Source organism: Sus scrofa, chromosome 5 (genome assembly GCF_054392235.1).
Source record: "Sus scrofa isolate SSC_HxYL_T2T_F1_AM1 chromosome 5, Sscrofa_HxYL_maternal_Yorkshire_Landrace_v2.0, whole genome shotgun sequence".
NCBI classification, from domain to species: Eukaryota; Metazoa; Chordata; class Mammalia; order Artiodactyla; family Suidae; genus Sus; species Sus scrofa.
In genome coordinates, this window is record NC_139387.1 from 98,686,165 (window position 1) to 98,713,072 (window position 26,908).

General features: G+C 36.1%; 1 protein-coding gene across 1 annotated transcript; it reads left to right on the forward strand.

The window, feature by feature from the left end:
- On the forward strand, positions 1-26,591 carry LOC102159901 (uncharacterized). Its single transcript, XM_084957612.1, has 5 exons — positions 1-187; positions 5,140-5,251; positions 10,120-10,195; positions 13,577-14,217; positions 24,569-26,591. Exons 2-4 carry the CDS (start codon positions 5,165-5,167, stop codon positions 13,807-13,809), a joined length of 396 nt encoding a protein of 131 aa, XP_084813738.1. The 5' UTR covers positions 1-187; positions 5,140-5,164; the 3' UTR covers positions 13,810-14,217; positions 24,569-26,591.
- The last annotated feature ends 317 nt before the right edge of the window (positions 26,592-26,908 follow it).

The window sequence follows — 26,908 nt, forward strand, 5'->3', positions numbered from 1 at the left end:
GCTTTCTACGTCGGACCCGGTTCGGTTTCTCGGTCAGACCCGGTTCACCTCTGATTGTTTCCAGTCGTGGTCGGAAAACAAATTCTCAAACACGCCTGAAAGCTCCTGAGGAAAAAGCCGCGGAGGATGCCAGAGGCCTGACCCAGCGCCCCCGAGGCGGCGGGAAGCGGCGGCTGGGGCTCAGCAGGTACCAGGGATGCTTGCTCCTCACTCCTGGGGCCGAAGGGGTTTCCTTCAGTTTCCTCTTCTCCTGTCACTATCAGGACTGTTAAAACAGAAACCAAGGTGTGCTAAAATTTTTAAGAGTTTATTCGAGCAAAGATGGATCAAATGGGGCAGCATCTAGCCGAACAGAAGAAAAGGAGTTCTTGGGAGCTGTTAAAATAAGACTGTTGTAGGCAGAAGAGAGCAGGAACCAGGAAAATAAAGGAGGCCAAGAAGCGATTGGTTACAGCAAAGTTACTTTCCTTTAGGGAATGGCAGGGGTCCGTCAGGTGATCTCACTTGTGCTGCTCAGGTGGTTCCTGACTGTACCCGAAAGAGTGATTACATCTCGTGACATGGAGCTTAGCTTAGGTAACAACATTTGGGGCCTATTGTCTTGTTTTTAATAAGATTTATAAAGTTTATTAATGTAATATGATATTGGTACAAAAATACAAACAGACCAAAGGGGGGGGGAATCCCAAAAGATAACCACGCATATTCAGACACTTGATTTATTACGAAGCTAACATTACATGTCTCTTTTCAATAAATGCTGCTGAAACCTTTAGATATCTGTATTTTTAAAAATTAGCTCTTGTAGCATTCACAAAAATTTATTTCAGGTAAATTTAGATTTCTAAATGAAATAAAAGGTAAAGTAACAGTGCTTCTAGGAAAAGACATAAAACATTAAAGGCCTTGGAAAGAAAATTTCTTAAATAGAATACTGTGATATTGTGATTTATAACGAGAAATAGATATTTAGTCTTCCTCCAGTCCCTGGCACATAGATCCCCAAACCCTTGTAATTTCCCAAGTGATTAGGGCAATAGGAGTATCTTTTGTTAAAATATTTAGTTTTTGTTCTTAGTTCTAACTTCAAAGAGATAAAGGTGAAAGGAGCATCTTTTGTTATTCCTACAAAGCCCTTTCCCACTACACCTGAGTTTATGTTATTTAGGTGATTTTTGGAAAGCCTCTAAGGACACGGTATTGGTTGCCAGGGAAACCAAGTATGATTAGAGGGTTGGAATTGTCAGTCTTATTATTCATCCTCACCTCTCAAAAATGGAAAGAGGCTGGAGATTGAGTTTAATCACCAATGGTCAATGATTTACTCAACCTTGCCCATGTCATGAACACTCCATAAAACTCCCAATGGACGGTGTACCGCGAGCTTCTAGTTGGTGACTATGTGGAGGTGCTGGGAGAGCGCTCTGCTCAAAGAGGGCGTGGAAGCTCTGCACCCCTTCCCCCTTCCTTGCCACATGAACCTTTTTCATCTGGCTGTTCCTGAGTTATATCCTTTTATAACAAACCAGTAATTAGTAAGTAAAATGGTTTCAAGTGAGTTCTTTGAGCCACCGTAGCAAATTAATTGAACTCAAGGAGAGGGCTGTGGGAACCTCCCATCTATAGCCCGTAGTTCAGAAGCATAGGTAACAACCTGAACTTTCACTTGGCATCTGAAGTGAGAAGAGGGACATCCTTGTAGGACTAAATCTTTGAGGTGTGGAACATGACTCTACTTCCAAGTAGCTAATATCACAATTGAGTACATTTCCAGCACACTCAGCTCGTGCTGCAGAATTGTCTGGTGTGAGAATCCCTTTCCAGTGTTCAGAATATGGTGTGCAGTGTAAGGAAAAGCCATTGTGTGTTTTTTTTACAGACATGAAGATAATAACAGAAGATAGTATTTCAATTGTTCATGAAAATTAAGGGTTTCAGCTTAGTAAAGATATTATTTAGAAAGCAAAATAGTAAATTCAAGAGCAGGAGATGATATTGCAAAATATTTAACTTTCAAAACTCTTGTATTTGTGAATCATAAAGAACTCCTATGGATCAATAGGAGAAAGAAATCAAATAGGAAAACATGCAAGTCTCGAGCAAATAGTTTAGGAGAGAAGATGGTCAAATTAATAGATAAAATAGAGCTCAATTTCTTCAGTAATCAAGGAAATGCAAGTTAAAGCATTAAAAGAAATATTTCTAGAAACCTACCAAAAAGACTTAATTTGAAGTATGACAATTCCAAACATTGACAAAAGTAAAGCCACCTAGAAGGAGCATAAATTGGAGAGGTTTGTTCTTGGTTGCCTTTTACCAAAGGCAAATATGATACTGTCTCCAAATATCAATTTGTTTTTGAGTCTAATGGTAAAGCCATAATCTTTTACTAGTTTTTTTAGCAGGTATCTTTTTTAATGGACAAGTTATTAACACAGGATATTTATTCCATAACCACAATTGTGATTTCATCTAAACTCTGTGCAAGTTTTAATTTTATGAATAATTCTAGGTTTATTTCATTATTTTTGTTCATTTGCTTCTTTCTGGCTTCCATTAGAGTCTACAAAACTAGAAGCAGAGCATCCAGATTGCTCCATAATGGTTTTAGTCTAACAATTTGTTGTTATGTAGTTAGATGAAAGGCACATCCCTAAAATACAAGTTGTGTAGAGAAATTTTGACTTAACCTTCTTATCCCTAAAATCTCATTAGTAACATTCAACAGTCAGAGTATTGAATGTCCATTTCCTTTTCTTTCTTAGGATAGGTACAAGTAAAGAAAAATGGATTGTTCAGTGATCAATGACATTTGTTTTTGATTAGAGATAAAAATGTCATTCCCCTTAGACTTATCCCACAGATGGCCATTTAGCATTGTTATTACATATCTACTAGTTCAGCTCAATAAACATTTATTATCTGGCTATTTGTGTGGCTTTAAAAATAACAAAGAGGGGAGTTCTCCTCGTGGCTCAGCGGTAACAAATCTGACTAGGAACCATCAGGTTGGGGGTTTGGTCCCTGGCCTCACTCAGTGGGTTAAAGATCCGGCGTTGCCATGAGCTGTGGTGTAGGTCGCAGACGCGGCTCAGATCTGGCATTGCTATGGCTCTGATGTAGGCCGACCGCAACAGCTCTGATTAGACCCCTAGCCTGGGAATCTCCGTATACCGCAGCTGTGGCCCTCAAAAGAGGAAAAATAAATAAATAAAAATAACAAAGAGGGCAGTTTCACCCTCTTTTAGGAAGCCGCATGAATATATATGAAGAATGAGAGATAGAAATCAAATTTCTATAGATTTACAAGGAGATCCCGCTGAATAGCATTGAGAACTATGTCTAGATACTCATGTTGCAACAGAAGAAATGGTGGGGGAAAAACTGTAATTGTAATGTATACATGTAAGGATAACCTGACCCCCTTGCTGTACAGTGGGAAAATAAAATTTAAAAAAAAAAAAAAAAAAAAAAAGAAAGAAATCAAATTTCTAAAGAAATTAGAGATCTGATTTTTTCATTAATTATTCAAAATGTTACAGAACTTATTAAAATTGTTATTGAGTGTCTTATATGCTCCTAGTACTGACACAGTAATGGGACTTATGGTAGAAATAAGTAAACTGTGCAAAATATGTGAAAGAGCTGCCAAATTTAGTGACTGTCATAAAAAAAATGGAATGTCTGTGGCGAAGACTTTAGAAAATGCTGCTCCATTCACTAAATTAAGTAGCCTATAACTAGCCTGGGGTGGGGGGTGGAATCTGACAACTCATGGTTTGGACTGAGCTTAGCCTGAAAACTTAAGGAGCAAGGGAAGATTGAGCTCAATGCAGAATTATGCACAGACAGATCATACTTGGAGGAAACCACCTTTCAGAAAGGCTAATGGAGGAGAGGAATGATGCATGGCAAGCATCCTTGCAGTATCAGACTTACTTGGCTCAGAGAAGCAAACACTAAATAATTTATAAATATAATCCTGCATTATATGGAGACTTATCGACAGCCATGGACATGATGCTGGCTCTCTCATTACATAAGCTACCTGAAAGTAATTGGTTTTAGAAGGATGTACTTATTTTAAAAACAAGTTACACTCATTAATAACAATTTAGAATCTCTCTCAAGAATGGTTTTCCACAGAGGTTAAAGCTGCTTCTAGTTCTCTAAAGCAGCACTGATGATGTTTCTAGCAGGAACTTCCAGTGTCAATTATCAGTGGTATCATGGGGATTGGCCATATTATCTCTACTGAGAGTTGTTAGCAGTGATGTTTTCATGGGAGCAGTTTCACATAAGATTTTTAAGCTGTTTCTAGCAGTATATCCCCCATCCCTATTCCTCTGTTCCTCTGAGTTCTGTGAACCATCCATGTGCTTTAATTCATTCTATTTCTCCTAAATTAGACAGAAATAGGCCTTGGTTGGGGTTTTGGAGTAAGTATGGTCAAGTCCAACTATTGACCTACTTATGCTAGTACCTGTGGAGTAAACATGACTGGAAGAAGATACACATGGAGTTCCCGTCATGGCTCAGTGGTTAACGAATCCGACTGGGAACCATGAGGTTGCGGGTTCCATCCCTGGCCTCACTCAGTGGATTAAGGATCTGGCATTGCTGTGAGTTGTGGTGTAGGTTGCAGACATGGCTCGGATCCTGCATTGCTGTGGCTCTGGCATAGGTCGGTGGCTACAGCTCCGATTAGACCCCTAGCCTGGGAACCTCCGTATGCCATAGGTGTGGCCCCAGAAAAGACAAAAGAAAAAAAAAAAGGAAGATACACACACACACACACACACACACACACACTTGCGCGCGTGCATGCACACACACATGCACCCACACAGATACTCGATGAGCACACTTGAAATTTATCACCTCAGTTGTGCCCCTAATGGTTGGAGCAATTCTTATTTACAGTGGATAAAATGTAATTTATATAAATAATTTTATATTATCAGACCTACAGATTGTTTCCATTATTTTGTCAATAGAAAAATTATTATTATAAATTATACAGGCACTGAATCTTTGTCATATTCCTGATACTTCCTTTGACATACTATTTTCTAGAAGTGGATTTCGGATTCTAGTTATAAAGAAGTGACTTGTATTGGACTAACTTTTCTGTTACAGTTATGAGAACAGAACAAGATGTAAAATGCAACTGCTTGAAGGCCCTGGAATACAACCAAAGCAATTAGAGACAGGAGGGACTACAACCATTTTAAAAAGGAAAGGACATAAGGTAAGTTCCACATTTAACTGGCTTCTCTTCTAAGGGTACTTAGAAATGTTCTGCTATGAGAGAGAATAGAACCCAAGCAGGAGACAAGAAACTTATAGGACTAAGGAGACAGAAAGCAGAGTTTAAGACTGTGAGAGAATGTATGAGTAGAGTGGCAATATCACAAAGTATCTCAAGTTGGAGACTTCAGAGGAGAATGAAATCTCCTACTGATTCGCTTCAAGATATTCAAGATGGACTCCTTGTTAATGGATGCAAGAAAACCAAAGGAATGCACCAGCTGGGAGGAAAAAAAGCAGAGCAGTTTTCAGTATCTGTCTACTTTTAAGGAATGAGATTGAAATTCAAGTTCACCAAATCAGAAGAACTTACTAAATACCCAGAGCTTTTTACTGAGTTTCCAGAAAAGCCATGACAGAATAATATGGACAAAATGGAAACATAATAATCAAAAAAAAAAAAATCAGCTCATGAAAACATTAAGATGAGCTTCTGATACTCTACCTGCCTTCCACCAAAAAAAAAAAAAAAGGTTATATTTGGAAGAAGATATATTACTCATAGACAATATAATTTTAAGTGTACCGTTTCCCAATATCAAATTAAAAAATAAAGAAATGTTAAAACATAGGACCAATTGAACAAGACCAATAAAGAACCGAACAATTGAAATAGATCCGTAGGTGAATCAGATAGTGAAATTGCCAGAGATTTTAAAACAACATGATAGATATAATTCAGGAAAATAGAAGAAAGATGAGAAACTTGAGTAGACACCTAGGACACACACACACATTACCTGTCAAATGTAAATTCTACATCTGAAAAATAGAATGAGATGAAAAATTTACTAGTTTATTATTAGCAGATTAGAAATAGCCAAAAAAAAAAAAAGAGAGAAAATCAGATCATACAACAGTAGAGTCTATTCAGAGTGATGCACAGGGAGAAAGAAAGCATATGAGACATGTAAGGTAGAGGGAAAATGTTTAACATGCCTAATCAGAGAGGAAATAGTGAAAAAATAGTGGCTGAGAATTTCCTAGGCATGACTAGATATCAAGCCACAAACTCAAGATATACTAACCCCACAGAGTATATACAGAGAGAAAACTACATTTAGGAACATCATAGTCGAGCTACTGAAAACCAAAAATAAAGTGAAATTTGTAGAGTAAAAAGGTACAAACTTCTAGTTATAAGGTAAGTAATTACTAGGAATGTACTGTGCAACACGAGAAATATAATTAACACTGCTATGTGTTATATATGGAAGTTAGAGTAAATCGTAAGAGTTCTCGTAACAGTTTTTTTTGTTTTTTTTTTTAATTTTCTATCTTTATGAGATGATGGATCTTCATTAAAGTTACTGTGATAATCATTTCATGATATATGTAAGTCAGATTGTTTTGTTGTATACCTTAAATGATGCAGTACTGCATGTTAATTACATCTTAATAAGAGTGGGGAAAAAAAGAGTGAAATATTAAAAGACTGCCAAAGAGAGGGGAAAAGTTCAAGAAGTATAATTATAGCGTCCAAAAGATTGAGAGTTTTAAGATTTTGATAGAACTCTCAATCTAATCTCCAGAAATTGTGCACCTTTTCCTCACATCCTTGAAAACAGTGTCACAAATCTTAGTATGACTTTGGCATTCTAGGTAGTAGAATCTTTAAACTTTAATTTTTTGTGGTTTCTGAATGATGAATTAAGCTGTTGGAAGTTTTGGAGAGATTCAGCCTTTCTGAAACTGTTCATGAACTTTGGTCTTTTTGGGAGGGAGTTACTTTAAAGTACACTTACAATTTAGATATTACCAAGTGTCCCCATGCATACTTAAGCCAAATTTTGCCTATATATAAATACACACACACACACACACATAAGGTTGATTGTATAGGTTTCCAAAATTCATTCTTTTCCATCTCAAATAACAAAATTGCAGGGGCTCTTAGTGTTTGCATTACTTATGCATTGCTGTTTTTAAAGAAATACAAGTTAGACTCACTCATAGAATAGTTTATATATTGCAATGAATTTCTTAAGTCATTTTGATTTTGTTGCAGCTCTTAGTTTCATAACATGATTTCAGGTGTCCTTGAAAGAAGTGCTTTCATCTTTGAGGTTCAAATGCCCTCCTTTGGCTTCCATGGGCAGCAATTACAGTGTCTTGAGTCATCTGGGCTCTTGATATGGTGATCCCTATGAAGATCAGACGCAAGGATTCTACCCCAGTGATTTAGATCTGGCCTCATTCCAAGCCTTAATTGATGGAGACTTTGCCCTGTATTTAGCATGCAGAGTAGAGCAAAGAATTTCTCATGAAATGGTTCCAGGGAATGAAAATGCCCTAGTTATTGCACGCCTCACAGCAAAGCAGAATTACCTTCTGGACCAGACCTAAGGCTCAGTGCCATGCTGACCCCTTTCTCCTACTGAGTAATTTCCGCAGATATGGACTACACTCGTTTTGAAAATAAAAACTCTATTAAATACATACAATAAAGTGAAAAGACAGGGTACCAAATGTTACATGCACACATTAGAAATTAAAGTATATGAAAAAAGCCTGGAAGGAACTCTGCAAAAATAATAATAAAGGTAGTTTGAGTATAGGAATAAGAGGCAATTTTTTTTTACCATTTTACATATTTCCTAAATTGTAGTTATATTATCTTTGTAATTAAACAATAAATTTCCTTTGAAAATAATGTCAAAATTACGCTCTGATAAAGGTTTCGACAACCTACTTTTATAACGTCTTCTCTTTAGCAACAGACCTGGGATTATAATCCTGGAATGTCATAATTAAAATCATAACATGTTAATAACCAACTGGAGTTCTTAACATTATGGTTTGCTTGTTTTGTAATGCACTTCTTTTTAGCACCTGTGCAATTCAAACCTTTTAATTACATTTTACATCACTGTCAGGCAAAATCATTGTAAGCAAGTTTTCATATAGGCATTTTTCTTAAGCTTGACTTATTATAACAATCCAAATGGAGTGGGAACACTGCATTTAACCAAGCCGGAAGACAAAGTGGTAATTGTGATCTCAAAGTCATCAGGAATGGAATTTTGAGTCATCTTTTTAATCTTCCAGATGCCTTAACTGCCAAAAGTAACATTAATTTATCAAAAGTATGTGAAGATGTCAGTATTTTCTAGAAAATCATCTAGACTACAGAGAAACATATGAAAATTAAAAACTAATACGAAATATTTTTCTTGCATGTCTTATTTTATTACAGAATAGGTCTATAAATAGAATTAAAATTTTTTATATCCATTCAATCTTTGTTCTTCCTAATATAAACTCTGTTTAATTTGAATGGCTATAGAAAATATCCATAGCACTTTAAATTAGCATGACTTTTTTTTTTTAGGGCCACACCCTTGGAATATGGAGGTTCCCAGGCTAGGCGTCTAATCAGAGCTGTAGCTGCCAGCCTACATCACAGCCACAGCAACACAGGATCTGAGCCTTGTCTGTGACCTACATCACAGCTCACGCCAAAACTGGATCCTTAACCCACTGAGCATCCTCATAGATTCCACTTGGGTGCGTTATCACTGAGCCACAATGGGAACTCCTAAGTTAGCATAACTTTAGCATAACCCACCCACCCACCAACTCCAGACACACGTGGCCACTTAGACGTAATCTCCTCTTGCTTTGGAGAGGAAGAAATGCATCACCCTCACACAGAAGAGCTGCGTAACAGACATGCTCTAATCTTACCTCCCCCTCTCCTGCTTTCCTTGCCCCACCCACCACTATAAAAAAGTATTAAGTCACAAACTAAAGAGCAGAAAAGACTTCCTTCTCCCAAAAGAAGACGTTTCCCAAGTTCCTGTCGTGGCTCAGTGGTTAACGAATCTAAGAACCATGAGGTTGCGGGTTCAGTCCCTGGCCTTGCTCAGTGGGTTAAGGATCCGGCATTGCCGTGAGCTGTGATATAGGTTGCAGACGTGGCTCAGATCCTGTGTTGCTGTGGCTCTGGTGTAGGCCGGCGGCTACAGCTCCAATTAGACCCCCTAGCCTGGGAACCTCCATATGCTGTGGAAGCGGCCCAAGAAATGGCAAAAAGACAAAAAAAAAAAAAAAAAAAAAAAAAAAAAAAGAAGCAGGGACGTTTCCCCCCAAATCCTGCGTCTGGTCAGCTGGCCTGGTAGGTATCTCATCCCTGACACCAAGGGCAGCTGAGCCCTGGGGCCGCTTCGCCCCTCTCTCTGGTTCCAGATCTGACCCTTAGCACTGGGCACAGGACCCTAGAAATGTAGAGCATGACTCGAAACTGCTCCAGCTGCTCCTGTCTATCCCATGCTCCTCCTGGGCTGTCCTCTGGCCCAGCCTCGGCCCTGCCTATGCTGGGGGCTTAGGGCTGGACAGGGGGGCTGAGGTTACTCATGCTGGTCTGGCCCTTCCCAGCGGCCTGGGGAAGGACTCCTAGGGAGGCGCTGGGATCATTACTGGAAGTGACTCCTTACAGTTAAGAGCCCTTCCTGACCCAATCTTTCAGTGACTTACAGCCACTGGGCCACCAAGGTCCAAGCAGACACCCCCCCAACCTCAGGCCCATCCCCAGGTGCCTTGTCCCTGTCGCCCGTTGCACTGATCATGAAGCCACTGGCGCTGCCACGCATGTGGGACATGTGCCATCAAGCCCCCGCCTGCCAGGCACCATGGTAAGGGTGTCACCCAGTTGTTTTCTCAGTCCTAGGGGCAGGTGGCTGGTTTCAAACTTGTGTTGAAAGCCACTTGTGATTTTAATTATCTGCATTAATTAAAAAATCCGTTTATCTTTAAGGTGAAATAAATTTGTTGACGAATAAATTGCACAACAATGTTCATTTCTTAAAGGTGCTGAGATCAGGAACTGTGGAAATAGCAGCTACAGGGTTACCTCATGGCTGTCTTCTTTCCATGTCTTCCTGTGGTAAGTTTTGATTGCCTTTTTGGCAGGTTTATACCAATTTCCAATTTTCCAAGTTGACTTTGAGCACCATGATATGCATTTCAAATAAAGGCTTTTCTTGCCTGCATGACTATGAAAACATCTGTGCTATTATTTGCTCACTAAACAAAGTTGAGCAGGTGATGTCAAGCTGAGTATCGGAGAAATGTCATATGATTCCAACATCATGCTATGCCTTGGAAGGGCATGTGAATTAGCTTTTGCTGTTCTGGGTTTTTGCAATCATGAGCTAGCTAATACAGAGTCTGAAGGAAATTCTAATCCAGTGGTTTTAGAGTTGAACTCTTAAAAAAAAAAAAAAAATCCCATGTAGAAGCCCAGTACAAAAATGTCATAAGCAGAACTTCTCCATCGATTGCGAGAGAGGTTGCTGGGAAGCCCCCACAATTGACTTGTCTTATCCCTTCTTTGTCGGAGTCGTTGAGCATCTCAGCAGAATACAAGAGGTCCTCAGAACAGGTGGTAAACCACAAATCTAATTCCAGGCTCTCTTGTATTACAGATAAGTCAACAAAAGCCTAAAGAAATGAAGCTACTTGCCCAAGGTCATAGAACACAAAGCCTTGTACACATTAGGTCTCAAAATACAGATTACCATGGTAGGTGTCATATTAGTGAAAGAGGCAGACCTAAAAATCTAGAGCGTGTTTTCCACCAAAATTACTGTTGTTTAATAGAGTTGTTTTTTGTTTGTTTGTTTTTTGTTTTTTACTTGTCTGAAAGGTCTTCATTTATCTGAAGGTATTCAAAGAAAACTATAAAAGGAAAATGTTCATTATGAAAATCAGTCCCCTAAAATCTATGGGTAGGTCAAGGAACGTACAAAAAGTTTAGAAGAGATCTCAGCATGTTATCCTGAGGGATAACATGTAAAATATCCAGTTCAGGTTCCACTGTTGCACAGATCTGGTGGGACTCAGCTGCTTTAGAACCATGAATGCTTCATTTTGTACCCAGAGGTATTTGCAGGGAAGTAATTGCCCAAGAACAAGACCGCTGGTCATCTGTGGATTGGGTCGAAGACATGCTAGATCCTCAATATAGAGGATCTAAAATATAGATTATAGTTGACCTTTATAATGCCACAGAAATCATAAAGCATGGGAAGCTCTATGACTACTAGGTATTCTGATTGCTTGAAGATTACAGTGTATTGTGACATACATTCTCACTTTAAAAAATATTATTTTTAAAGTACTTGATTTAACCAGGGCACTGGTTTCTTACATCAGAAGAAGGCGCTTTCCCTCTCTAAACTTCAGGTGCCCCATAACTCAGTAGTTATAACAGCATTTCATAGAAATACAAAATGAATTATCAAAATTTCAAGCAGTTATGGTTACTAGCTTATTAAAAAAAACCATGAGAGATCTGTAGAGAATGTAATGAGACTTTTTCTGGGTCTCAGAATTTCATCTAAAGTCGGAAAGCTGAGACAGTGAAGAGCAAGTGTTGTTACTTTCTAAACAAGAGTATCAGATTCATCTCTAAATGGCCGGACTGGTCCAGACACCATAATCCCCAATAGCTAGTGTTAAGAGAAGTTTAGAGATTTGCTGGAGACCTAAGTCACTGAAGAGATTTAATAGGTATATATAAGGCAAGACTATCCCATTCCCTCTTCCCTTGAGTCAAAGAAAGGTACCTAGCAATAACTACTCAGAGATTGGTATGTCTATCAAAAGAAGTGTGTGACATTTTACTAACACATTCCCAATTGCTTGCCAGGTGCCTGTTAGCTGCAAGAAATGCATAGGTTTGTTCATGCTGGTATGGGACAGATACCTCCAGCTTGGCATGTGTTCCCTAGAGTGTGTGCACACAGAGAATGGTGCTTGTCTTTTGCCTGAAGAATTCCAAATACCAGAGGTTGCTTAGAGCAGGCCGCACTGCAGGGAAGGAATAAAGCATGCAGTGAGTTGGCCTCACTCCTGGGGCATGTCAGGCCCAGGAGGTACACAGTTTCAAGCAGACCACCTGGATACTCAGAAAAGTATCCAGGCTTGAATATTTTTGAAAGGCCTCAGGTGTCTACCAAGAGGAAAAATGGACCATTTTGCTTTAATGCCAGGAGTGGAAAACAAGTTACAAGATGTCATCCAAAGGGTCCATTGCCTGTGCCGTAAAATAGTACAGTACCTAGATGCCCAGCAGGGAATAGAGCCTTTGCCATTTTACAGGCAAAGCCTCCCTAGCTCCTGGCCACAGAGTAGTTTGAAGCAGAGTGAAGAGGAGGTAAAAGAAAGTTCTATCTGAAGTCAGCATGGAGAGGAAAGAATAAAGTGATCATCTTATTATTTGCTTATTCAAGATAGGCTGTTTAGTACACCAGTTACACTTTTCTAAATGTTTTATAATAGAGGAAACTGAAGATCAGAAACATAATTCGCCCCGAAGCAGAGGTTGGAAGTGACAAAGCCAGTAGCCTTGAATTCCATAAGAGAATGCCGCCTTCTTTTTGTAGAGGAATTGCAAAGAAACCAAATGATATATATGCTCCATGTTACTTTTCTCTTTGGCATTTTCAACTTATATCCTAGAAAGATTAGACTGAAAAATTATAAGTATTCTGATACTATCTGGGTGATGATGGATGAATAGATTCATTTACTTAAGCCTCTTTTTTTTTATGTGTAAATGCAGAATTTGGATCCACTTAGCTCTGAATTCCTTTTAGATTTTATAAAGATATAATCATAGCTCAAAAAGACAGAGAAGAGAAGAAAGAAGTGGGGGAGGGAAGGAAGGGGGGATATGTGGAAGAGTAAGATTCTATATTAGTTGTATTAGGTAAATATTTTATACCTTAATTTTGGCATTTTGGTATTTTTCAAAAGCGTTAGAAGATTAGCACTTCACAAAGTGGCTTTATTTCCATATTCTCTTGCTTCTCTTCCTATCAGTTATTTTAAAGGCATTGCTAAGATAATTCCATAATAAAAAAGAAAACAGAATTTTAGGAGTTGGAAGCATTTCATCCTCTCTGAAATGCTTTCAGTTGTAGACAGTAAAGAAAACTCTGCAACCTTTGAAAGCCTCACTGTAACTGCATTCTCAGAAGTGGTGGTATGGAGTTTTGTTTTGTTGTTTTTGAAACTTGATGGGAATGAGACTGCGAAATTGTACCTTCGATGGGTTTGTTGATGCAGCTTTCAATCCTGTCACAATTGGTGTCATGAAAATGAATAAAGTTGGTGCCATCTTCTGTTTTCATTATCATCCAAGGTGCTGGGATCGGAAAGGATTCATTTTGTGCCACTGTCATTTCTCATTACTATCTTTGTCATGAGAGTGAATTATAACAGGCCTCTGATGCCAGCTATGGCTTTGCTCTCATTACAGACTTTCATTCTTGGGACGAAGATGGTAATAAGAATGGAATGTCGTGTAAAAACAGAGCTCACTTTCATGACAGTTGGAAATTGGTGATGAAAATGGAAAATGGCAGAAAAAAATTATCCTTTTTTGTGGCAAAAATTGTCCTGCAAACAACATTGTGCACCAAAGGTATCCCTCACCATGGCAATGACCAAGCAATGAAAAGGCAAACAATGAACAGCTTTTGGAGCAAATGAGGGATTCTGATGCATTTATCTTGCATGGTATTTTGGAAATATCTCTTAAGCCTGAGTAATGTAACAATCTATTTAGTTCCAAAAGTAATGTGATATGCAGTTAGGAGCTTCTCTGTTCTCCCTTAAGTGGTATAAATATTTCTACTACATACTGCTAGAAAGGCACTATCAAATTCATGGAAGCCATTAGAATTTACATATGGGACACTTTTCACACACACACATATACACACACTCATAGGTATGTAATACATGTCACTATGTATAAATAGTTGTATTGAAAGGACTTCCACTTTCTATTTTATACCACATTCCCCTATTGATTTTTTTTTTTTTTTAAGCCAAGAACTTTACTACCTTTCTTTTTTTTTCTTTCCTATTTTGGGGCTGCACCTGCCGCATATGGAGGTTCCCAGGCTAGACGTTGAATAGGAGCTGTAGCTGCTGGCCTACACCACAACCACAGCAATATCAGATCTGAGCTGCTTCTGTGACCTACACCACAGCTCACGGCAACACCAGATCCTTAACCCACTGAGTGAGGCCAGGGATTGAACCCGCATCCTCATGGATCCTAGTCAGGTTCGTTAACTGCTGAGCCACGAAGAGAACTACATGACTACTCTTAAAATTACAGGCACAATAGCCTTTTCTTCCATCAAAATAAATAGCCCTGTATACCATGAATTACCTTTGATGCTAGAGTTTACTGTGAATTCCAGATGTATATTCTCTAATTTAAAATTACAAAGGGAAAAGTACCATTTACATACACATTTTTAAAGGAAATGTGTCTCTTTCTTTACAGATTCTTTTTTTCCACTATATGTTTTTCTTTTCTGCCCACAGGGCATATCTTTACAGAATGAGGATTAGAGCATGCTAATGGTGGAAAGAGCTTGTGAAATGTTCCTTTCACTAGATTTCATTTAAAGCATTCTGTTTACTGTTTTGTCATTTGCCAACATACATAACAGATAGTCAGTATTTAGCCACTTTTCAACACATGTCATTGTTGGGAGAGAAAGTAGGTATTTAACATGCATACTGAGCACAGAACCTTTTATAAGTTGGTTATTAGTACAGAAGCTTTTATTATGTGTATGTTAGTGCCTAGCATAATTTAAGGTTGCTAAATGTTGACAGAGTTGCCTATATTTTATGGGCTAACCAAGGAAAGTAGGCATCAGAGACCACTTGTATTGGTATGAAAAGAAGGCAGTTACTCTGTAAAACATGACCTGAATTCACTTGATTTCTTTCATTTTGAAGTAGATCATGGCAAGGGCACATTTTAAATCCCCAAATCTTTTATACTTTAAGGGTCTGGGGCTAGGCAAATAAAATGGCAAGTGTTAGAAAAAAAGAAGATTATTTTAAAGTAGTAGAAATTTTACGTAGGAAATATGCTGAAACAATATTGCATAGTTGGCCAAGTCATTGACAGAGTGTTCCCAATTAAAAATCTAAAGTAGTAGATTATTCTGAAGCTTTCTCTAGAGTATTTTGTATGACTGCTAAGGTTTGAAGTATGGAATTCTTCAAATCATATAAGAAAAACTCTTTTTAGAGCACGGTTATTAACCATGTTAGAAAATCCACGAAGCATTTATTTTGTTTTGTTTCTGTTGTATTTTTTTTAATGCTTTTGACTTTTCTCCTGTATTTTTAATTGAAGTATAATTAATTTAGAAATGTTATATTAGTTTCAGGTGTACGATCTAGTGATTCAATATTTTATAGATTATATGCCATTTAAAGTTCTAAAATATTAGCCGTATTCCCTGTGCTATATGTTACACCTTTGTATCTGGAAGAGATATCTTTACTGTCATGCTCATCGCAGCATTATTAACATCAGGCAAGGTATGGAGTCAATCTAAGTGTTTGTTGACAGATAACTCAGTGAAGAAGATATATACAGTTGACCCTTGTACCACATGCATTTCAACTGTGTAGGTCCATTTATACAAAGATATTTTCAATAAATGCTACAGTACTACACTATCCGTGGTTGGTTGAATCCATTGATACAGAAATGCAGATGTGGAGGGCAAGGAGTAAAGTTATATTCAGATTTTTTACTGTGTAAGGATTGGTGCCCCTAGCCTCTGTGTTATTCAAGGGTCAACTGTGTACACTATGAAATATTATTCAGTCTTGAAAATGAAGGAAGTCCTGTCATTTGCAACAACATGGATGAACCAGACAAGTATTATCTAAGTCAAATACGCCAGACAGAGAAAGACAAATACTGCATGGTATCATTTATATGTGGACTCTAAAAAAAAAAAAATTGTCAAATTTAGAGAAACAGAAAATAGAATACTGGTTGCTAGGAACCTAGAGGAAATTGAGAGAGGCTGAGAAAAGGGCTCAGAGTTTTAGTTATGAGATGAATAAGGTCTGAGGCTCTAATATACAGCAAGGCGACTACAGTTGAGAATAGTAGAGTATAATTAAAACTTGCTGAGAGTAAACCTTAAGTTTTCTCGCCAAAATGAAAAAAAAATATGAGGTGATAAATTTGTTAATTACCTCAATCCTGGGACTTCTTTCACAGTGTATATGATATATCAAATCATCATGTTGAGCACTTTAAGTATCTTACAATTCTGTTTGTCAGTTATACTTCAGTAAAGCTGAAAAGAAAAAGAAATTGGTTTGGAATCCTAAGCATTTTTTGGTAGTGCAATTATTTAATCCTTAAAATACAATATTTACAACAAAAAGATAACCTTCCACTTGAAAAATCATCTCTTTGTATTTAAGCTCAAAAAAATAAACATTTTATTTAGGCTGTATATATATACTACAACAATTCTTAGTCATTTTTAATTATTAATAATTGGTCAATTAATATCAAATCAAGTAATGCTACAATGTTAAAATCACAGAGATCATTTTATTCATGATAAAATTACTTTTAAAACAATGGAATTTTTTTTGGAATTCTCTTGTGGCATAGCAGGTTAAGGATCCAGCACTGTCACTGCTATGGCTCAGGTGCTGCTGTGGTACAGGTTTGATTCCTGACTCAGGAACTTAGACATGCCACAGATTCAGCCAAAAATAAACTGAACAGAAACCAAACAAACAAAATGGAAAAACAAATAGTGGAGTGATTTTGAGTTTGCCTTTGGTTGGCTTATTATTGTATGTTGGCTAAGTTTTTTTTGTTTGTTTTTTGTTTTATTTGTACAGCCATGACCTTATATTTACTATTTAAATGCAATATAGGGAAAAAAAAAAAAAAAAGAGGTGAGGAAAATATACTGGTGATTTTAAAATTCAGCTCATAGAATATTTGTGAGCGGATGCTTCGGATGTGGAGCAGGGGTTGAGAGAAGGTGGAAGCAGAAAAAAGAAACAATAAAAATGGGAGACCATTTACATAAGAATTTATTCCTAACTCTATACTTTTAACTATACCAGCTCTGGGGAGTGAGAAGTACATATATGTTTGGTCAGTCATCATTTAACAGAAACCTTAAGTATGTTACTGCCTTTAATTTACTTTGTATCATGACTTTTTCTATTGTGTTTGTTGTTTCATATTTAAAGTGTAAATGAAGATGTTGACTAAATCTTAATCATTCACAGATTGTTAGATCTTAATTTCTATGCTTCCATTATTTCAAAGAATTCTATAGTAAAAATCTTTATGGGTATAATTTTTCTTTTATTTTAGATTATTTTCTTTGGTTGCTGTAATGGAGTTGTATGGGGAAATGCAGGCACATATTTAAGACTATTGACACATATTGCCTAATTGATTTCCCCAGAAGTTTCTGGCAGTCACAGCTGAAATTTATAAACCCGATTGAATTATCATGTTGATTTTTCCTCTTTTGGGAGGGTTTAGTTGTTTGCATTATCATTCATTGAAATATAATTTGCATACAGCAAAAATTACCAGTTGCAGTTACATAGTTTGTTGACTTTGACAGGTATATTCTGTGTATAACCACCACAACAATCAATTTTTATAATAGATGTTTCTGTCACCCTATTGAATTACCTCGTGACTCTCTGTTGTGAGGTAGGTTCCACCTACTGTCAGCCCCTACAAACCATTGGTTTGATTCTTGTTGTTATAGTTTTGCTTTTTCTAGAATATCATATAAATGAATATATAGGGTTTGTGACCTTTTTTGACTGGATTCCTTCACTTAGTTTAATTCCGAGATATCATGTTGTTGATGTATCATTAGTTTGATCCTTTTCTGCTTAGTACTTTACTTTTCTATGGATGAACTACAATTTGTGCATCCATTTACAAGTTGATAGATTTTGAATTGTTTGCAGTTTTTGGTGATTGTGAACATTAAGATACAAGTATTTGTGTGGAGGTATTTTCAGCACTTGTAAACATACCTTGGAATGGGATAGTTGGTTCTTATGGTAAGTGTATATTTAACTTTGTATATACTGCCAAATTGTTTACTAAATGGGCTATACCATTTTCCATTCCCTTTGCATCCACACCAGTAATTTTTTTTTTTCTTTTGGCGCGGTGGGGGGTTGGTAATAGTGGTGGTAGGAATTTTAGGCCATCTGATGGGTATGTAATGATGTGTTATTATGATTTAAATTTGAGTTTTCCCAATGATTAATGATACCAAACATCTTTTCATATATTTATTTAAAATCTATAGTTTCTTTGTGTGTGTATGAAATTTCTCTTTAAAACTTTTATCCACTTACATTGGACCATGTAATTTATGAATATTGTGGTCTAAGAACTCCTTGGATAGCAGAAAGTTTTAATATTGAAGTGCAAATTATGAAATTTTTTTCTTGTTTGTATGTTTGTGTGTTAGATAAGAATATCTGTCTGCTCCAGGATTACAAAGATTTTTTTCCTATATTTTCTTCTAGGAGTTTTATGTTTCTAAGTTTTACATGTAGGTCTATGATCCATTATATGTTCATCTTTTCTTCATATTTATGTTCATCTTTTCTTCATATATGACATGTATAAAGAGAAAAGGCGAAGTCTTTTCTTTCTTTTTTTTTTTTTACCCTGGCATACAATTTGTTGAAAAGAGTATACTTTCTTTCCAAAATTCCCAGAGAACACTAAATTTGTTTCAAAAATATATTGACTAAAACATGTTGGTCCATTTTTTGACTCTTATTTTTTGCTGTCAATCAGTGTCACTGAAACCACATTCTCTTGATTACTGAAGATTTATAGTAAGTCTTGAAATCAGGCTTTATGTCTTCCAAATTTGTTCTTCTGCTTCAAAATTTGTTGAGCTAACTAGGCCATTGCTTTTCCATATAAATTATAGAATCATCTTCACAGTTTTTTTAAAATAAGCCTCCTTGGATTGTGATTAGTGTTTTTTTGAAATATGTATCAGTTTAGTAAGGATTGACAACAATGTTGAGTTTCTCAACCCATGAAGAGAATATATTTCTCAATTGATTAGATCACTCATCTGTGGCACAGCAGAAATGAATCCAACCAGTTTCATTGAGGATCCAGCATTGACGTGAGCTGTGGTGTGGGTTATAGATGCGGCTGGGATCCTGCGTGGCTGTGGCTATGGTACAGGCTGGCAACTTTAAGTCCAATTCAGCCCCCAGCCTTGGAACCTCCATATGCCACAGGTGCAGCCCTAAAAAGAAAAAAAAAAAAAAAAAAAAAAAATCTCTCATCAGTGCTTTTTTTTTTAACCAAAGCATAAAATTATTGTGCATGTTAGACTGGTTAGCTCTAGGTGTTTCATGTTTGCCTTTTTATGCTGTTATAAAGAATGAAGATTTAAAAGTTTATATCAATATCTACTGTTTAGTATTAGTATATAAAAATATAGATGAGTTTTATAAGCTGACATTTATCCAGTGGCCTTTCTAAACTCAATTGTAATGTCTATGAGATATTTTGTAGATTCCTTAGGATTGTAATTATAGATGACCATGATTCTATGAAAATCATGTTTATTCTTTGTAAGTCTGTACTCATTTTAATTTACTTATCTTGTCTTATCACACTGGATGTCACCTCCTATACAATATTGCCTACAAGTGGTGAGAATCAAACATCCTACATTCACTCCATTATGGACAAAGCACTATTACTTTACAATTAAATATGGTTTAGGTTGTGGGTTTTATAGATGTCCTTTATCAAGTTAAGGAAGTTCCCTTCAATTGTTAAGTTGCTGAGAGATTTTTATTTTTAATAGATGATGATTTTTCAGTTCCTCTTACTGCGCCTATTCAGATAATATATTTTTCTAGTAGGTTGTTTTAATATAGCAAATTATAAGGATTGATTTTCAAATGGTAAATCAGTCTTGGATTTCAGGGATGAAGTTTACCAATTCATACTATATCATTCTTTTTTGTTATTGTTTCTAAATTTGATTAAGCTAGTAAGTTCTTAAAGAATTTTGCATCTATTTTCAGATAAAAATATTGGATAATACTTAAGTTTTGTTTTTTAACACCATTGTTGTGTTGGTGTTAAGTTTTCTTATGTTTTTCTCTGGCTTTCAAATGAGCAGACCTCAGAAAATGAGTCGGAAAGTGTTCTCTCCTGTTTTCTGAAGGAATTTTGTAAGCTTGGCATAATTCTTAAAATGTTTCCTAAAATTTAAATATTCTGCCACCTGAGCCTGGACTATGTAAGCTTTTAAGTTTAATTGGGTCTCTATTTTTTTATTCCTTTGCTTTAGGAGATAGATTCGAAAAATATTGCTGTAATTTATGTCAAAGACTGTTCTCCCTATGTTTTCTTCTAGGAGTTTTATAGTGTATATTCTTACACTTAAGTTTTTAATCGATTTTGAGTTTATTTTTGTATATGATGTTAGAGAGTGTTCTAACTGAATTATGTTACATGTAGCTGTCCAGGTTTCAAAGCACCACTTATTGAAGAGACTGCCTTTTCTCCGTTGTATATTCTTGCATCCTTTATCATAGAGTAATTGACCATAAAAGTATGGGTTTATTTCTGGGCTCTCTATTCTGTTCCATTGATCTATATGTCTGTTTTTGTGCCAGTACCATACTGTTTTGGTTATTATCGCTCTATAGTATAGTCTGAAGTCAGGGACTATGATTCAAGTTCTTTTCTTCTTTCTCAAGACTTTTTTGGCCCTTTAGCAACTTTTAGGTTCCCATAGCATTGTTGTTCTAGTTCTTTGAAAAATGCCATTGATATTTTGATAGGGATTGCATTGAAATTTTTATTTTATTAATTTCTTCTCTTTATGATTTTTTCCTTTTGATTGCATTGTTTATAATTTTCTCCTTTTGTAGTTTTTAAGGTGATGACTTAATTCATTGATTTGAGATATTTTTACTACAATCATTTGTCTTAATTGCTTTCATGTACTGTTTCAGCTATGTCCCCCATTGATATCTATTTTGGTTCCACTATAGCTGGATAAATTACTTTGATCTAATTCTGTTAATAATGTTGATGTTTGTTTTATGAACCATGATATGGTCTATCTTGGTGAATATTGGTGAATATTCTCTGTGTACATTAAAAGAATGTATATCCTGTTGTTTGGGGGTAGAGTGTTCTGTAAATTACAATTAGATAAAATTGTTTGATAGTCTTAATTTTTGATATGTTCTATCATTATTTTCTGTCTTCTTGTTTTATTACTGATAAAGAAATTTTATAGTCTCTGATTATAAATGGTTTATCTCTTCTTAGTTCTGTCAGTTTCTGTTTCATGTATTTTAATGATCTGTAAATACATGCTTAGGATTATTATATCTTCTTGATGAATTGAGTCTTTTACCAGCACACTGCCGAAGTTCCATAGATTCTGGCAAAAGACAAAAGATGTCTGTCCTGAGTCAGAAACAAAGAACTTTATTACTCACAGCACGGAAAGTAGCATGAGCTTCATGTTTATTTCAGTTCATCTTTTCCTGTAAATCTTGTGAGTGCTAGACAAAGTATAAGCCCAGGTAGATGCTGTACACATACTATGGATTAGTGTCAAGTTGAGAAAGGAAACCTAAACCCTATAAAGAAGACTGCTAGGAAACCTGCCCAACATCTTCCCTGGATGATATTATCTTTATTATCCTATACAGAAAACAAAATGTCGCGTGCCCTGGAGATGAAGGGAGACAAAATACCTATCTCTCTAGGCTGTTCACTATACAAATATTCTTAAAAGGATTGTCCATAATAAATAGAAGATCTGAGGACATGTTAGAAACACATGGAGAATTGTTTCCCAACAATATCCCTTTTTATGCATAGAGGTCTTTCTCTTTCTATACTCTATTTTATGTATTGATAAAGACACTCACTCTTCTTTTCTGTAAGTATTTGCTTGCCATTTATTTTTCCTTTTTATTTTTTATTTTTGACTTTTAACCTACCAATATCTTGGAGTTCCCATCGTGGCTCAGTGGTTAATGAATCTGACTAGGAACCATGAGGTTGCAGGTTCCATCCCTGGCCTCACTCAGTGGGCTAAGGATCTGGTGTTGCCATGAGATGTGGTGTAGGTTGCAGATGCAGCTTGGATCTGGCATTGCTGTGGCTCTGGTATAGGCTGGCAATTATAGCTCCAATTAGAGCCCTAGCCTGGGAACCTCCATGTGCCATGGGTGTGGCCCTAAAAAGACAAAAAACAAAACAAAACAAAACCTACCAATATCCTAACATTTCAAGTGGGATTTTTTGTGGGAAGAATTTGAAGCATTTGATCTTAATTTTTTTATCTGTTATGACACTCTCTACCTTTTAGTTGAGAGATTTAGGCCATTTACACTAAACGTAGCTATTAAAATGAATGAATTTAAATCCACTAAATTGCTCTTATTTTCTATTTGTTACTTTTCCCCCTTTTTTGTTAATTTTCTATGGTTTATAATATATCCTGCCTTCAAATTATATTATCCAACTGCAAATTACATTATTCCATTTTCTGTCATTTTACAACTGTATGTTTCCATATACCATATACTTCCATTTTCTCATGTCCATCCATCTTGTTTTTTTTTTTTTTTTTTTTTGGCTACATCTTCCTATGTAGCATTACCCATACTTTTTGTTAATATTTTTAATTTAAACATATATTTACCTTTTTAACCTGTGAAAATAAAAAAAAAAAACCCAAAAAACTCTTACACTTAATCTATATGACATCTGGGATTAATTATTTATGTAAATTAAATTTCGTATGACAGTGTAGCTTTCTTCTGCCTGAAGTAAATTCTTTAACATTTCTCATAGTATAGGTATGTTGGTAATGAGTTCTGTAAGCATTTGTTTGAAGAAGTCTTTGCCTTTATTACCTTTCTTCAGCTTGTCTTTAATTTATTCTTCTCTTTTCAGTTTACTAGCATGGAGACTTTAGTTATTGCATTGAGATTTTTCTTCTTTTCTAATCCATGAATTTAATGCTATAAATTTCCCTTAAATGTTACTTTCACTGCATCCCACGAATTTTGATAATTTTATATTTTTATTTTCATTTGATTTTAAATTTCTCTTGAGACTTCTTTGTTAGTTAGAAAGATGTTGATTCAGTCATTTTTAAGGGTAAATGAATAGTTTGTAGTTTTTTACATCTTAAGTGAAAGCAGAGCATTGTTTTAAATTACGCTTTGTTTTTTTCCCTTCTTTAAAGGTTGAATCTTTTCTTTATATTTATTCATTATTCTATTTCATTGACTCTATGACATTGTTTTTTCCTTCTTTTACATTGAAATTAAGTTTTTTCTTGTAACTAATCTCCTTTTTCAATCATGGTCTGCCAGGCAATCTTTTTTATTATTCCTAAATAAGAACGTAATTATCCTTTCATGAGCATGGTAGAGCATCAAAAGTACTGTTAGCAAAACTTTCACAATCAACATCAGTGATTTTGAAAAAAACAAATAAACCCAAAACCTTGGTTGAAACACTTTTTAAATATTTAATACACACTGTGTGGGGGCAGTGGCAGGGATAAAAGAGAAGTGTGTAGCAGCATTCTGAAATTGAAACCAGAGCAAACTGATCCTACGTAATTATAATATGGCTTAAAAGTCAAGTACCAATAGCTTTAATTTTCTGCCTAGACTCTGTTAAGAAATGCTGTATCACCAGTATTTGTTAGGTATGGAGAACAATATCATGTGTGAAAACATGGACAACAATGGCTCTTATTCAAAAAATTATTAAGACTTTGGAGGGAGCTTCCATCATGGTTCAGCGGTTAACGAACCCAACTAGCATCCATGAGGACTCAGGTTTGATCCCTGGCTTTGCTCAGTGGGTTAAGGATCTGGCATTGCCGTGAGCTGTGTCTAGGTTACAGACGCGGCTCGGATCCCCCGTTGCTGTGGCTCTGGCAGAGGCTGGCGGCTACAGTTCCAATTGGACCCCTAGCCTGGGAACCTCCATATGCTGCGAGTGCGGCCCTAAAAAAAAAGGCATGAGACTCTGGATAGAAAAAGATGTTTTAGGAATAACTTAATGAATATCATTTGCTGATTTAGTTTATGTAGATAAAAGACAAATATCAAAATTAATCTTTAAATGTCTAAAAAAACTCTTAATGGAGTTCCCATCATGGTGCAGTGGTTAACGAATCCGACTAATATCCGTGAGGTTGCAGGTACGTTCCCTGGCCTTGCGCAGTGGGTTAAGGATCAGGCATTGCTGTGAGCTGTGGTGTAGGTTGCAGACACGGCTCGGATCCCACATTGCTGTGGCTCTGGTGTAGACTGGTGGCTGCAGCTCCGATTGGACCCCTAGCCTGGGAACCTCCATGTGCCCCGGGAGCAGCTCAAGAAAAGGCAAAAAGACAAAAAAACTCTTAATATTTGAAGTTTAAAAGTCTAAGTGACAAGAAAGCATTGCATCACTTGATTGACTGAATTTTTTCTTTCTTTACTATAGAGAAAATAATAGGCAATGTATAAGCAATGGCATAAGATTCATTAAAAGATGATCATTGATAGGTATTCTGTTCGTATGCAATAATTTTTGGGGGGAGTGTGCCCACCCCCAAGGCATGTGGAAGTTCCCAGGATAGGCCTCAAATCAGAGCTATAGCTGCCAGCCTATGCCACAGCCACAGCAGTTCTGTATCCATGACACACTGACCAAGGCCAGGGATCAACCCTTCATCCACATGGATACTAGTTGGATTCCTTTTCGCTCACTACAGTGGGAACTCCCTTATATGCAATAACTTTTAACAATTAGCTTTAAACTCACTTCTATTAATCTTTTGTGAATTCTTTTTTTCTAAACAAACTTTTATTACAATGTTAAAAATATGTTAATTCCCTTATACCTCATGTAAATATTTACTTAAATCTTTAAATATATACTTTAACCTGTAATCATCTAGGCATTCTATGTAATAAAATAACATTTCATCATTAACTCCAGCAAACATTAACAAATCAGAGATCATCAAAGCAGGAAAGAAGAAAGAAAGGGTAAAGGCAGGTTGGTGATTTTCTTCAGGGCAGATTTCATTATTTCAACATTGCCATAGAAATGAGATATATCAACTATTCAAAACTTTTATATCAAGGTATAAAAATTATAAAAATGGTTTATTACTGCTTTAGCAGAAAGAGTAAGTTCATAGATAAATTTGTGACATAAGTATAATTGTACTATGTTTCCAAACTATGATGACTTTCATGGTTAGGGTAAAGCTTTTTGACAGTATTTATTTTTTTCTTTAGAATTTTTTTCAATATTTACCTTTTTTTTGAGAAAAAATATTTCCTTCTCTAAACTTGTCGCAATTTACTCTTTTCATTTTATATTCCTACTATTGTCAAGAACTTTGGGACTGAAATGCACTATTGTTATGGCCTTGTCTATGGAGCCAGAATTGGGAGTTTGTTTCCAGTTTTCCAGCTGTCACTTACCAGCTGAGTGATTTTGGTAAACCATCTAACCTCTCTGTTCCTATTTCTTCAGCTGTAAAATGGGGATTAAAATCATCATTATACCAATAGGTAACATTTATAGAAAACTTCTTATTCAAGTAATATAGTAAGCACTTTCTGCCTATCATTCCATTTAATCTCTAAAAGAAACCTGTGGAGAAGGTGCTGTTATTATCCTCACTTTGCAGAGGAGGCACTGATACGATGGAAATAGAATGAGTGAAATATTACTTATGTACGGCTCTTGGTGTGGAGAGTAGCACTCAGTATGATGATGATAATGATGATGTCAAAGATGATGACAAATGGTGATGGTGACAACAAAGGCCAAGATAAACATTTCTGTGCATCAGCACTATGTCGTCATCTTAGATAAATATGCTTTCAGCTATTAGAAATATAGCACCACCCACAGTTTATTTCATAAGTATTTATTGGCACCCTTTTATGGCCAGACCTTGAAAGTATAAAGACTCAAATATAATTCTACTTTCAAGGAGTCTCTAGATTAGTAGAAAAGGGGAAAATATGATCAAAAGAAGAAAATATTAAGGTAAGGAATGATGAGGGAGGAAAGAAGGAAAAAGAGAAATGAGAAAGTAGAGAGATGATAAAATGAGAAAAGAAAGGAAGGCAGCGTAATCTTGTAGGAAATGCAGTTGGCTTCATTCAAATTGCACAACAGGAGGTATATTCCAATCTCTAGTATATGCCATGCATCAGCACCCAAATTCAGAAATCAGCTGCTGGGAAGACACATGTAAACACAGCAGAGCATTTTCTTAAGGATGTGTGGTGATGCATAGCAACTGTCAAACTGGAATCTGGTTTTATGCAAAACGGCTGCTGAGTCACTGGTTCTAATTTGGTGTGCCACTCATTAAAAAAAAAAAGCAAGCCCTGCAAAGCCCTGTAGCACCTTTGTGTACAATTGAGATTATGAAATTATGTTAAATTATAAAATAAGGTGAGAACAAGATGGATTTTTTTTCCATTCATGCTGTGACTAGTTTTTTTCAAATATCCTATCTAAGGATTATAGAAAAGGTAGAGAAGTGATAGGAGAGAGAGCGAGGGGGGAGGGGGAAGGGCAGAAACATCATAGTTTCCAGCTGCTTCAAATCCCTTGGAAAGAGTCTTGGTATAAATTATTTTAAGAAAAATAGGTGTATTCAATAGTTTGAGATACATTTTGTCACCTTCCAGTTAA